At 37.9% G+C, this 14,304-nt stretch overlaps 2 protein-coding genes across 9 annotated transcripts; both read right to left on the reverse strand.

Moving 5' to 3' along the window:
• Positions 1 to 224: 224 nt before the first annotated feature.
• LOC111265452 (mitochondrial glutathione transporter SLC25A40) lies at positions 225 to 4,855 on the reverse strand. Of its 6 annotated transcripts, none has more exons than XM_022842152.2 (7): positions 4,765 to 4,855; positions 2,328 to 2,462; positions 2,040 to 2,235; positions 1,625 to 1,776; positions 1,264 to 1,450; positions 722 to 911; positions 225 to 527 (listed from the first exon to the last, which is right to left on the reverse strand). In XM_022842152.2, the coding sequence occupies exons 2-7, from the start codon at positions 2,430 to 2,432 to the stop codon at positions 320 to 322; spliced, it is 1,038 nt and encodes a 345-aa protein (XP_022697887.1). In that variant the 5' UTR covers positions 2,433 to 2,462; positions 4,765 to 4,855; the 3' UTR covers positions 225 to 319. The 6 variants fall into 6 exon arrangements, with proteins under 6 accessions (XP_022697887.1, XP_022697888.1, XP_022697883.1 ...); XM_022842153.2 differs by lacking the exon at positions 4,765 to 4,855 and adding an exon at positions 3,651 to 3,669; XM_022842148.2 differs by lacking the exon at positions 4,765 to 4,855 and adding an exon at positions 3,461 to 3,644.
• A 40-nt stretch (positions 4,856 to 4,895) lies between these two features.
• Positions 4,896 to 13,861, reverse strand: LOC111265453 (uncharacterized). Of its 3 annotated transcripts, XM_022842155.2 has the most exons (5): positions 12,938 to 13,861; positions 11,254 to 11,424; positions 8,442 to 8,585; positions 5,366 to 5,612; positions 4,896 to 5,022 (listed from the first exon to the last, which is right to left on the reverse strand). In XM_022842155.2, the coding sequence occupies exons 1-5, from the start codon at positions 13,068 to 13,070 to the stop codon at positions 4,902 to 4,904; spliced, it is 816 nt and encodes a 271-aa protein (XP_022697890.1). In that variant the 5' UTR covers positions 13,071 to 13,861; the 3' UTR covers positions 4,896 to 4,901. The 3 variants fall into 3 exon arrangements, with proteins under 3 accessions (XP_022697890.1, XP_022697891.1, XP_022697894.1); XM_022842156.2 differs by lacking the exon at positions 8,442 to 8,585; XM_022842159.2 differs by lacking the exon at positions 4,896 to 5,022 and having other exon boundaries at positions 5,507 to 7,162.
• Between the last annotated feature and the right edge of the window lie 443 nt (positions 13,862 to 14,304).

Raw genomic sequence — 14,304 nt, forward strand, 5'->3', positions numbered from 1 at the left:
TTTTATTTTGTACGAAACACAGAAATAAGACGATGTATTTAAAAAAAAAAGCTAGTTAAAGCAATGACTGTCCAAATCTCGATGGTTACTAATATTTTACATACTTGTTCCTGCTCTGATACACAAAAATCGCGTTCTCAGAGAGGTTACGTTTCAGGCCAAGCAAATGACTGGTATCACCTTTGTCTTTTTGCGTAGCCTACGCAAAAACTACAGTCTTTAAGAATGGTTTAGTGAGCTTACTATTGCTTATCACCAGTTTATTAGGTATTAGCTAATCACATATATCGCATAGCATTTTTCACTTCTGCTGCAAAGCCTAAGAGAGGAAAAAGTTCTTAAACATTTCATATGTGCTTATCATAATGGCACATGCAGGAGCTGTCTTTACGATACGAGGTACAAGACCCGCAAAGAGGCCGCGTGTGCCCTGCTTTCGGTAAATATCAGCCAACATCGCAAAAGGACCGGCCCCATGGAGTCCTGATTCTGGTGGCCGAGACATCTGTCCACCAAGTTCGATTTGCCTGAAATATTAATTGATAAATATCCATGAACCCCAACATTTCGAAATTATAGCAATATGCCCAAAGTAGTTTCGATTCATATCTTGGTTTACAAATAAAGATCTTATCAGTTATTTGAATAAACCGACATAAAACACTATATACTGCATGGATAAGAAGTCGAAATACAGCTACTTAGAGTAAAATTTACTGACCTGTATGTTTTGACAACATCAAACGGCAATGTAACGACTGCTGCAGCTGTTCCTGAAATGGCGCCAGCGCCTAAACAAAAACGCAATTGCGGGTTTTCATCCTTCGGAACGAAACTCTTCTTGAAAGATTCGTAGGATGCCCAGTAAATGCAGCTGAATGGTACGTCACGCAACAGCGTCGATGACAGCCCTGGTCATCGCGTTGACGTAAAGGTTCGCGCGACAACAAAGTATGTAAACAAAACGTATATACCAGTTACCTCGGTGAAAACTAGCAGACATACTTGCAAAGTTATGCATGAGCAATACATTATTTCCCTTTTAGTTAAGAGAAGAATAACTGAAAACGTAATTTTTGCAGCTTTTTTTATTATTCTATTATTTATAAAATGAAAAAGTCTGTACACAATTAATTTTTACTGAAATGAAATCTCGAACTCCAATGTCTCAATAACAGTAGATTATAGATTTCAGGGGAAATCAGTCACCACATGGCTTGCTGCATGTAACAATTTAAGTATTATTACAACAAGTATTTTTACCAAGATAAAGAGAACCAATGCCTCTTGCAGCCACCATTTCTTGAACTGCACGAATCAACTGGGCGTAGGTCATCTTTTGCGACTGTAACTTAGTTCGAAATAGTTCAAGTGGGGATACACACGATGCAGTAACAACACGTGCCACTGCACCTGAGCTAATTGCCACTCCAATTGTTGACTGAAATGTCTTTGACACAACAGATACAAATGTATACATGTAGAGGTTAGAATATAGAAACTAAAACTCTAATAGCAGCTTAAATTGCGTTTGGCTGTCTATACATTTTTATTTTCATTGTTATGGATAGAATGATCTTTTCGAAAGCTTTCATTTTCCTGAGTAGTATAAATGAACGCTGACCTGGTTGTGGATGAAAGTTTTTTTGACGGTATCGTAAGTGGAAAAGTATATCACGGTCGCAGGCACCGCCATGACTAACGTTGGTGGAAGCCCGGACCACAAAGCGCCTAGACCTTCACGTCTAGCTATTCCAAGCAATGCATCTGCCGTTCCTACAAACAGCAGACATATATTGGCCTGTTATAATCTCTGTGTGGGAATCCAAACAAAAAGGTTTCTATTTGGCATCCGTGTTGCAAGTGACAACAATTATGCGAGGCAGTATATATGGTCGGCACTATTGAATTGCTCAAAAACAGAGACTTCAAGTTTGAGATAGATAGAAGTATTTGTTCTAAGATGAGAATCGCATTCTTGTAAATATCTGAGGATATGATGACAAAACAACCACGATAGAGAATGCTAAGAATGTTACCTTTAAATGGCGTCTGGTAGAGCTGACCAGCACTGTGATGATGATGATGGCAAGGCTGTTGTTGTAACGAGTGAACCCAGTATGGTCGATGAGTTTCTGTTTCAGTTCCAGGGCAAACGCAACTCATGAGCAGTTGATTACATGCAGGTGAACAGCGGTAACGGATGGATGTTTTCTGTTGGCTCTGTAGACGAACCTGTACGAAGGTGATTCCCGCAAGAATACAATTTTCAATTGGAATGACAATTTGTCTAGTCCTATTAACAAATATAGATAGCAGTGGCCAACCTTTACGACGTCGAGTGGTGTCATGAATATTGCTGTAGCCACTGCTCCGGAACTGGAAGCCACGACGCGCTGGGAAGGGCTAATATCCGGCGATGAGTTCGACATTTTGTCAGGTCAACTCAGAGCGCACGATATCTAGATTAAGATCAATACCGAAGCAGACACTTCCGCATTTAAAATGAGGCAGAAAAACGAAACATCTTAGTGTTCATCGACGTATAAAAACGTATCGCGTTATACATTAATTTTTTTGCTGTAGATGTATCCGTCCAGACAATTGATTGACTAGCCTAAGGAATGGACGTATTGTGCATTCTGAATCTTGAAACGCATATAACAAGCAATGTGCAACTGAGGCTACGTTTCAAGAAACAGAGACTTCGGAGTCATACTGCATAACACACGAAATCGTCTAAGTACACTCAAGAGAAAAAAACGACGATTGCACCACGCACCCTCAATATGTACGAACTCGAAACTCAAGCTTTTATTGTAAAAGAATTTGGTATCAATTGAGAGTGCCGATCGCCCATTGTAACTACAACAATTGACATCGCTTAAGCAACTGACATCGCTTAAGCAACTAACTAGAAAACGCAATAATGCTATTGTGATTGTTTTTCTTACCTATGTAAGAAATGTTGTAACAAAGAACACTGATTATTTGCTTGACAATATTATATAAGTGTAATTACTACGAAGCTCTCAAAATTGGGCGATAATCAGTTCGAGAACGAACAAGCAACATGAATGGTTAAGAATAAATTAATAGCAAGAAGATACGCGCATTTTATGACGGTAACTGGCTCGTAACTTATTATCGCCCAGCATTTTTTTCGGCAAACATAGGCGCGAAACAAAATAAATGATAATTAAGATCGAATACATTCAAAAATAAAGAACAGTAGTAATTATCTTCCTATAGATACTTTGAAGTAGCGGTGTTTCAACCAGTTACAAAGATTCCAGCGCATAAACCGTGATGGCAATTTTTGAGCATCCTTTATGGGTCAATAGCAATTATCTAAACCTACAGGACGTAGAACATAGAAGCTGTAAGCAGAATATTTACATTTCCTACTGATTGAAGAGGCAAAGCAATGAAAATACCTATTGTTGTTGCGTTTACATACGACTAAACAACAGCTGACCCGGGGTAGCTTGGAGAGCCAAATCTAGGTAAAGACCGAATGGATCATACAGGTATATTAACAGAAACCACTAATTACGGACACATGTAGACTAATCATTATTTCTTGTTGAGTCAATTTCTTGCCAATCAGTGCACAAATGTAACTAGACCATACTCGAATCAAATCGAACCTTGCTCAGTTTTGGGGCGTCGCCATCTTTATTTATATTCGAAAGATTGATGACCCGCCAATTTCGAGTCATTGAACGTGATAAACCTGCGGTTAAACTGTGACTGTAATAGTAAACCATTAGTTTTTTGTTACGGTCAAATCTGTAAAAATAGTGCAAGATAATTTGGCTGTTTGTTCTCTTTTAGGAGAAACTTTTAGTAAATGAGTGAACATCGCCTTTAAGTACGGCCAGGTTATGTGGCCATGACCGTGAATGCAAACACCCTCGACCCGCTAGGTTTTCAGGTTTAGAACTAAACCTGTTAATCTACTTCTCTTAGTATATACCAATACCAATGGGTTTTAATTACTGAGATGTTACTTTAGCTCGGACTATTTGCTTTTTACCTAGAAATCGCACAGATTGTATGTGCGAGCCACACTGCCGTGTCATCACATCATATAATAAGAATGACAAAAAAGATAAGCAGTTTAACGTTCAATGCTGTGTAATGCATTTCGAAGCTATTCTGATCAAATATATAATACCCGTTGTTTTAGTTTCATTTAAATAACCTGTTAGAATTACGTTTTATTCTCGGAGAATTAGACTGTTCATTGGTAAAATGGAACAAAATAACAGGTTACAACATGTCGTAAGAAGTAAATAAATCACAAAATAATAAATCAAAACAAGGAACAAACAATATGGAAGATATTAAATAAGCAGTACATAATCAGAGCTGGTACTTAATTAGTTGCATGCCTAACTACCTATAAATGGATCAATTACACAAAGTCCACTGGTTCCTGTTGCCGGCAATACTTGATGGGTATGTTATCCATACTAATTGCTCTTTTATTTGTTAAGGTCACAAATATCTTAATCTAGTTAATTCATATGTAATCATACACAGCAGCTGCTTGATACCATTCGCGCAAGATGATACATATTCGCAAAGTCAGATATTTGATAGTTAGAAGAACAAAAGTGTGAAAATAATACAACTGAAATCAAGACAATCATACTTCATTATGCTCTCGACATTTTTAGAGTACAATCTTAGTTCACCTTGTCAATCGTATTACTTATATGCCTTATACCGAGTTCATATTTATTCCGCATCACTTACCAATAATATTCAACTGTTCTTCTGGTCACAGTAATACGGATGAGAGAATGAAATAGTTCCCTTGAACAGTATCTAGACACGTATAAACACATTAGTGATATTATCAGGTGTTTCGAAAACGCTGGTGCTTAACGAAGTCAGCAGGTCGCAAAAACAAGGTTATCTTCAAAACGACCATAAACAGGTCCAATAGGTTTGTGTTTAACTTGCTCAAATGTTCGGAGACCTTTGCATGATTGTAGCACACCTGAAGTATTACTGCGAAAACAAAAATTTCGTTTATCAGAAATTGCTTCACAGCAAAACCTCTGCTTATTGTATTTTTTAGGTGGCTCAGATCAAATAGGTTATCGATGAAGTACTTCTGGCAAGAGACTGGTGATTTATTCGTTATTTAAGTGACTGTGGCCGTGGCTTGGATGTTTCGATATTGCAAGATGGTCTCAACTGTGTTTTTTCCAGTTTTTCCAAACAATGCAATTCCAATCCAAAACAGGGAAAAACATGACTTATACAAGCTATAATAAACAAAGCAAGATTTTTTTGTCTTGAAAGAAAATCCTGAAGCGACTTCAAAACACAGCGTATGAATTATAAATGCCTGATATCTGATGATACTAGAGGAGCTTTCCGCGTGACTGGCTTTTCGTCTGTTTCTGGCGCATGGCCTCCACGTAAATCATGAACTTTCGTCGGGGAAATAACTCGAAAGCACGAACTTTTATCACACAGAACCCGACATAATATAAGACCAGAAATGAAAACCAAAATTAAACAAAAGATGATTAGTAAAAGAGCTTTCCAACGTAAGGAAATAGGCCGAAGGCACTCTCGAACCTCAACTTCGTCTGAAATAAATGCAGAAGACAATAATACATTGGTTACATTTATTTACCTTATTTGTTATAATAATAATATCGACATTGAATTACGATCACTCGACTTTTCTAGTAACGAACAGCATCGAAGGTGAACGAAATCTACGCATTATCATGGCTAAGGACATCCAAAATCATTAGCTTATTTTCAGATTTCTGTCTCGCATTAAACCATATATACGCCAGACGCTTACTAACTTTAGCTAGCTGTTTCTTAACCGAAAGCCAGCTCTGTATCTGATTGTACTATATCCACTTTATTGTACCAATCTTGTTATCCCGCTGAGGTTATCTTTATTGTCTTCTTTGTTCGATTTCCCCATGACTGCATTGTTTGCGTCGTTCTGTTATGTTACCGTAAGATTCGATCACTCTGTGTTAGCAGCTCAGTACAGTTTGTTGAATAATTCTGCTGCCTTGCCTCGATTAATCCACTATTGTGTCCACGCACCTATCCTAAATCAGGCGATCTGTTTCGATTAAGTAAGCTATCGCATAATATCAAGTAGCAGTAAAAATGAAAGGCAAGAAGTTATTTGTATCAGTTTAGTGGAACTCAACACGTTCATATTTGTGGCATCGATTCTAGATTAACAATTCTAGTTCAACAGAGCTCAAAAACGGCGTCGTGTAATAATTAGTCCAGAAGTGGACCTTGAATTCAGCGTGCCCTACTAAATAAGTTGTGGTTTTACCAAACTGCCGCAAAAGAACAGATTTAATTGGAAATGGTAAAGTTAAAGCAGCGATGGATAAAGTAGTTATTCCTAAAAAAGTAGATGTTAACGAACTGGCGATAAACTCGGCAGTTGTAAAGGTCTGTACCGTTGACCTGCTAGGCTGAACATGCGTCTCGGAATATCTTGTAGTGAATAAGCAATTGTGCCTTAACATAGCAAGGAATTTGTAAAAGAATAAGAGGCTTAGTTATCAATGTTTGCCCGAATTTTCTTAAAAAAAAAAAGATCGCTTTTCTAGAAAAGAGGTATTTCTTAACCCCATTTTATACACACTTTTTGACAGAGTTCGGCTGCATGGCTCAGTTGCCAGAAAAGCGGTGGTCAGCTCTATTCCAAAATTAAAAAAGAATATTTTTTTTAATGTAAAATCATTTATAAAATAGTGTAGCCGATCAATCCAAATAAGCACTTCTGAAGATATGTACATTCAGGATACTTCAAAGGGGATAAGAAATAACGTTTAAAGCTTTTAAAGCTAACCTTTTCCGTAATTTATTTTTGTTCTATGTTCCGCAAGTACACGTTCAACTAGTTGCGCTTGTTTTATAATATAAAAATCACACCGTTCATTTAACATTTGACGTTTTCTTGGTTATTTTGATTTATTTATCTGTATTATTTTTTCTTGTTTTTAAATGTTTGTACGACAAAGAATTATAATAATGATGCATAACGGAAAGTTATCTTTAAAGATGTCGTATTTTGCGAAATTTCCCCTGGTGTCGTGTAGTATCCTGCTCACCTTGTAGTTTATGTGAAGATAACTTTACCCAGAAACATCTGTGAACAACATTTTGTTAAGTTATGCCAAACATTATGGCCAATATTTTATTTACATTTATTTAATGAATCAAATATTGCATAACAAGGTAGACGAAAAAATTAGATTGTTATATATGATGAAAGACGAAGTCCTGAATCTGATTTGAAATTATTTTTTCCAAACTGTGATAAGTTCTTGTAGAACGAGATCATCATGTAAAGAATAACCTCTCTCAACCTGCAATTTTTATGCATTGCTTTTATCTAAGCAAAATTAATTGCGTTCCTGATGGTATTGTTTATTCAATATAATAACCATTGACAGCGATTAAAGCTTCCATAATTAATCGCAGCTTCATTTTAAATATGTGAGCACCGTCTAGGTAAAGCGTAAGCGAATCCGCAATGTCATGTCAAGATTTGCTGGACACTCGTTCAATACCGCATCATAGAGAGTAATTCAACTAGTTCAGATTCGGGCTGTACAGAATATGCTTATATTTTCAAGCAATCAATTGCGTACGAACTGGCTAAAACGGATCGATTCGTCATCTTAACATCACATACGGCGCATGGTCATTCTTTCAATACTTTAGCTCTTCTTGGTCGCACAAGTTCATCGAACATGCAAATGAACTTCTTTGATAATCCATTCATCTTTCTGGAAGTAGTATGGTGAAAGAAAAATAAGTTCCTATTATACTAATACTTTTGCACAATCTTTTGAATGAACCTCCATTGAATGGGTCACTCCTGTTAACTGACTGAACTTAAATTGCGCAAATTCGGTGACTGATGGAATTTAGCTTACGGAAGAATAATAAAATGCGAGCGCTCATGAACATGACGAGCAATCACACTGGCTCAGAACGATCATTTTTCATGATTCTGGTAGATTACGCGTGACTTATTATACGGTCACGCACCTTTTGATGACAGAGAAGTGGGTGTCTCCGCCCTAGTTCACTCACATAACATTTCTTTTTCAGTCTTTATCACTGGACAGCAGATTCAGAGTTTGAACATTGCCCGGAAAATTGCTTTTTCCCACAATGATGCATGTCGTTATGAGTAAAAGCAACCGTTTTTGCGGTTGATTTTTACTCGAAAGGTGTTCCCCTTAGAAGGGCGTAGATCACTTGCTGGTTACTCTCGAGAGGATCGAGAAGCAAACGACACCGGTTGAACCCTTTGGTTTGATTGGCCTCTGCGAGTCTGACTCTCATGACATATGATGCATACCTAAATAAAGGTTTCAAGTTTTTCTCCATAATAAAAAAAAGTAAGTGCACATTACCGTCTTCCAGGCGTATATTCCCAAAGATGTCTCGAAATACTCGCTGCATTTCTATTGTGAGTTTGGTGAGTTCACGATGTGACGGTATCGCGAGGTGACAAAATGTTTGCATTCTAGCGGGAAATTTCGGTAGAGGTGCATCTTCTGAAATAGCCAACGGTTTAGTACGTCTGGTTGACCGGCACGTGCACGCAAGGCGGTATAGATATTTCTAAAATAAAGCTAATTAAAACCGAAAACCGTAATGAAAAATGTGAAAAGGCCAGATCTTAAAATTTGTCTGTGTTGAACTCAGATTGAAATTTTAGAAAGCGGGTGAAAAGCCACTTTAGACGCAACCGCTAGGCCGCTAAGCTTGAAACTCACTACGAGTATATATTCTATCGTCATGCGTTTCGTGTTTTTGCAGGATCGGCTTATTTTAGACAGTCTTGGACTATGACTGTAGAACGTTGCCTGAGAGCTGAGTACGAATAAATGAATTCTGCTGCTCGCCGCAACAAGTGCTTTTTGTGAAATCTCGTTAGTGATTGGACGGCTCTTACCATTAACCGCCACTTTTGCTTCGAGGCACTGGACTGACAATGACTTCTTGCAGAGCTTATGGGTATGGGTAACTTGCTTTTTTCACATTTACTCATTGTTTGCTTCGCGGTAAAATTGTATCCTCTTTTGCGTTTGCTGGCCACTCACTTCTCCATGGCGACCGCGACTTTTCAGGGAAATCACCCCTCACATTTTTGGCAATTGTGGCTTTGCAGATTTAGCTTTTGCCCTGATTATCTTGTTAGCTATCATTGTTTAACGTTGCAGTAATAACGAGATTTGACTGCTGGAACTGGAGAATAACCGACCAGCAATAGGGTGTTATATACGCATAGTTAATGGGAACTGGGAATATGTTCATGGAATTATATAATGTACACTCCCGTTCCAACATATAATAATAACGACAAGTAACTTTCATTTGAAGCACTTCGGAAGTTCCGTTATATGTATTTGTAAATTACTATCTCAAGTTTAACGTTCAGTTATTCATCACGTAAGCATTACTGCTTCAGGGTGCTGGGAATTGCCGTCAGCGTAAAACAAAGTTTCCATAATACATATTAGCTTGTCACATTTGCTAATGCGTATTGCCGGCTTAACGATAATAATGGTAAGCGGCACTGTTCAGGGCTTGCTCAATATCTGGCAAGTGAACAGTTGCCGCAATTGTATATATATCACCTTATATATATATATAATTGACCTTCGTCGAACAAGGAGTATTGGCATTTTTTAAATGTGCAATTTTTCACGAATGGGATAGGAACCGGTATAAATCGAGATACGACGTGATGAAAATCTATTTGCTTAGTAAATGTGCCATTAATTTACCTACTAATTATCTTATCAAGCTTGAATTAAATGGATTAACAGGTAAAATATATAATTTATTATACGCGAAACAGGACCTTTTTTAAGAAGTTAAAGTTATTAGCTTGCTAGTACAAAAAGTAAAAGACGCTGCAAGGCTTTGACTGGTATACTAGGTTGTTAGGAGCAAATCCGGCGGACTTTAACACTGAATAGCCTTCGAACTCGTTGGGTTAGAGTAATGATTTTTTAGCGTGTGTTAGAGGCACTATTCATTGTTTTTATATGCTTGCCCCACCGCTCTTGGCCAACTTGTAAACAACCACACGTCTACCATTCACGCTTCCATTTTTCTATGTACGACTTTCTGAAGCAAATCGATAACGCGATATGCTTGCGTATCTCTGGTCTTGTTTAGGTCCCACATACTTCAATCGGGAGACTAAGCGGACTGATGTTAAGGTGTGATATTCGTTTGCTTAATCTAGGAAGTAACTGAGCCATGGCAATAAGATCTTTGTCATCAACTAACTAGACTGCGAGCTTTCAGTTATCGAGGCAATGGTCCATCAGTCTCCAGAGGAACTTGAAATAGTGGGTGCATTTATTTTTTATTTTCGGCGAATATCTCATAGGAATAAATGCCTCTGATGTCTGTAGCAAGTACTATTATCATTTTGTGCACGAACTTACTCGACACTGCCATCGAAAGTCCGGTCTCTCTACGGCAGCGGTAGAGGTTGAACTATGCTTCATCTATGCTGATCGTGTGTCTCAAGCGGGTTTTCTTTGGTAATTAAGGTTTAGAAAATAACACGTGGAAAACACCGCATGCATTTCCAAGTAGTTTAGGATCAATTTCTGGAGGGTTCATTTTCTACTCAGTTTCGGCAACTTAGGTCTTTGGGTTATAACTTTCTACATGTTGCACGTGAAATGCCAGTTTTAGTTGACGAATCCTTAGACTCCAAACTTTGCGTTCGTGGATAGTCTGCTTGATTGCAGCAATGCGTTTTTTTCAATCAGGCCCCCGCATCTGATCATTTCCTCGCTGGTTTCCAACATTCTAATTTTCCTTCTTGAAACGTGTCATTGTTCACGTAGTATCATTTGGCTTGAGTCCTCCTTGTCTAATAAGTTCACCAGTCTTCCATAAATTTGCACAGCGCTGTGGCCACCAAGCACCAAAAACATTAATTTTTATGGCTGAGAGATCATTTTTCTCTCGAACTCAGTTCTGCTAGAGTAAGTTCAATCGGTTCTTACTTAGAAATTTGGAGTATTAATTAGCTGCACTTCGTTTGCTAGCGATGCGTATTTCAAACGTTGTTCAATCTTAAAGTGCACCGGATTTAGCCTGTTCAATACGATAACAGCGATTGAATTTAAACATATATATATAATATATATATATATATATATATATATATATATATATAGAATATTTACACACCTGCTGTAAGAAGGCGAAACGGTTCCAAAGAACATTCAATTTTTCGTCCGATGATAGTATTCGTATCGCATTCTGGACTGAGACCAACCTTGAATTTTACCCGAAAATTGGTACCCGCTCCATCAGAAATAACCATATTTTTTTTTGCTTGCGGCCAGAGTACAAATACACCTGCAAATTGTGTCATAATGATAGTTTCCGTTTATCACTAACTGGTATTGTCTGTTTGTAATCGCTTACCTTTAGTCTTGGTAGTTTGTATCTGTAACGGTTCTTTAACTGCATCATAAAGTGGCAGGCCACGAAGCCACCCTGAGTGGGTTTAGCTGTCGGACACCCGCTAAAAAGACCCGGCTAAGCTGTGCACAACTGTGTGCGCTTCAAATGGGTTAAACAATTCCAACAGCTGAACACTGGAAAAGGGTCTGTCTTGCAGATGAATTGCATCTTGAACTTCTGGGTGGTAACGCTTAATTCATCTGCATGAGTTTCTACAACGAATTTTATGATTTCTCTGTGATACCTAGCACCCGAACAAAATAATCGAGTGCACCGTAATTTCCGTTTACAATGCAGAAACCTGTCGATAATATTATGAAAAAATAAGACTACAGTAAGGTAATTCGGAGGAAAATGCTGCGTCAGGTATTTTAATCGTTTCCAGATAAAAACTTTGTGTTCATGTATGATAGGTCACAATATCATATGGCGAAATGCCTCTAAAACGTTAACCGTTGAGGTCTTTTCATGGCCTGGAAATTCAGCCGACTTGAATCCGATGAATCTATGCCTAAAGGCGAGTTAGAACTGGACATGAGACCATGAAATGTGAGTTCAGAACCTGGCCGTAACGCAGATAGTGTAAAAGCACATTTGCAGTATGCTCAACCGGGTGGAAGCATTAAACATTCTTCTCTGGTTGCAGTGTCGTCACATATGCTAGATATAGAAAGCATGAGGAGGCAGCTTCCACAAAAAAAACCTCATGCAGGTAGTTCGAATTCGGAGTTTCGGCAGTGTGCAAAACTTCTACGTGGCCTCATACGCCTCCCTCTGAATTTTTTGCTATACACACCTATATGCAAGTACGGAACGAATTGCCTGCGGTTTCTCCTAATGTGCTTTACTCTTTGACTCGAGTTAGCAGTAAACAATTGTTGGAAACGCTGAGATCATACCCTATAGTAGCATAAGAAATGAGTTGTTGTTCCTACCGTTGATCATCATTTACATTGTGAACAGGAAACTAGCTAAGTGACATGAAGCGAGACAACGGTCCCTTATAGCAGCAAGAAAGTTACAGCTACCGTAATTCAGAGTATAAGACACATTGCAGTTTCCTCAGACAAAATGAGATAATGCTAATCAATGTAGAAAAGTAGTTAATGTCAAGGATAATAACCATTTACTATTCGAATAGCCGCGCATATTTGACAAGCAAACAGGGCGTAATGGGCGGCACTAAATAATATTCCCGTTGTTTCGAAGAAAGATTGTAGATAAACTTCCACTTTATATCGTACTACATTTTTGCGATTGAGTCAGATCTTCGTGTACTTGATGTGTATTAAGGAATAAAAATATTATCGAATTATTCGTCAAAGCGTCCACTGGAAAAACTTATGTTGAACCGAAATTTTATAACTTCTATGCAGTGTATTCTTAATTACTTGTTAATGCTTACCTGGCCTCGCATCGTGCAGAGTGAAGCTTTTTACGATAAACTCAGCTTTAATGGACACTTTGTCATATTCGGATTGTGCCCTGATGTGAATTAGAAGTCCACTTATAGTTAGCAAAATGCCTTCCAGAATCATCCTAACCAGGACAATGTTCTCACGTGTTTGAAAGTGCAACTTAATTGTTCTTACGTCTTACAAGTCTAACTTCCTAGAAACTTCTTCACGTCCTGGTAAGGTTTAGCACAGGCTTGAGAATAGGTGAGTACTTTCATAGATACAACTTGCCTCAGCAGTAGCTGATCACAGAGGAGCTTAAATGGTCAGCGTCTGTTAATGTCAATAGCAAATTAATCGGCTTCTTGCAGGAGTCGTTTAGCGTTTTGTGGCTGTTCTGGCTAGTAGTTATCAGCAACCGCAAAGAGTCACTAGCAAAGACAGTTTCGGTATGCCTTTGTATACATTTGGACGACTGTCGCGCCACTTCAATGTCTGATATTATTTCAAAATGAAAGAAGCACAAATAACTTTGTATCTGATATTATAAATACGGTTTATTAAGCTTTGACACGACTCGTTACTACCCGCACACGTCGTTGGAAGTGGTAGAACGACAAAACAGAGCTAACCCGGCCTTTGTTTTTGAATAAAGTGAGTATTCGTGATTCTTTGTCTCTTGTCAAGACGCGTTTTTGGTTCTTCGATTAAAAGAATCTTGTGTTGTTTTAAATTAAAATACATAATAGGTATTATTATTACCAGTTGTTAGCGATATAGATTAATATTAGCGACCCAAAGACCACTATAGAGAACTAACTATAAAAAATAAAATACCCTTTACTAGGGTTACTATGATGAATTAACGAATTCTAAAATTATCATAGAAACTGCAAACGTCTAGGTTTACTTCCTAATTTACAGCCGGGTTGTTTTTACGGGTTCAGTTAATTAAATACGTAGTGTAACTGATCTCAATATCTGTAATAAGCAAATACACTAGTGGGCTAGGCGCACTCTCTGTTAAATATTGAAACTAACGGCTAAATTGAAAAGGTAACATTTTAATTTTGTATTGTACAGTCAGGCAAGCCAATCCTTCGGCTGTATTCCGATAGCTTTATTATGTATTAAGAGAATTGAGTCTGAATAGCTGAATATAGACAATCGACTAAGAGGTGCAAGACTGTTAGTTTCCATAATTATTACGTACAACTATTACATAAATTTATTTGCATCTGTTGCACAAGCCAGTCATTGGACTCAGGTACTTATTATTAACATTAATTTGGCGAGGACCTTTTAGGCTAGGCAGTTTCGTCGTGAAATTATAAAGTAACAATAGTTTCGGTTGCTCGGTCCTTTTCTGTCGCGT

Source organism: Varroa jacobsoni, unplaced genomic scaffold, assembly GCF_002532875.2.
Source record: "Varroa jacobsoni isolate VJ856 unplaced genomic scaffold, vjacob_1.0 scaffold_974, whole genome shotgun sequence".
NCBI classification, from domain to species: Eukaryota; Metazoa; Arthropoda; class Arachnida; order Mesostigmata; family Varroidae; genus Varroa; species Varroa jacobsoni.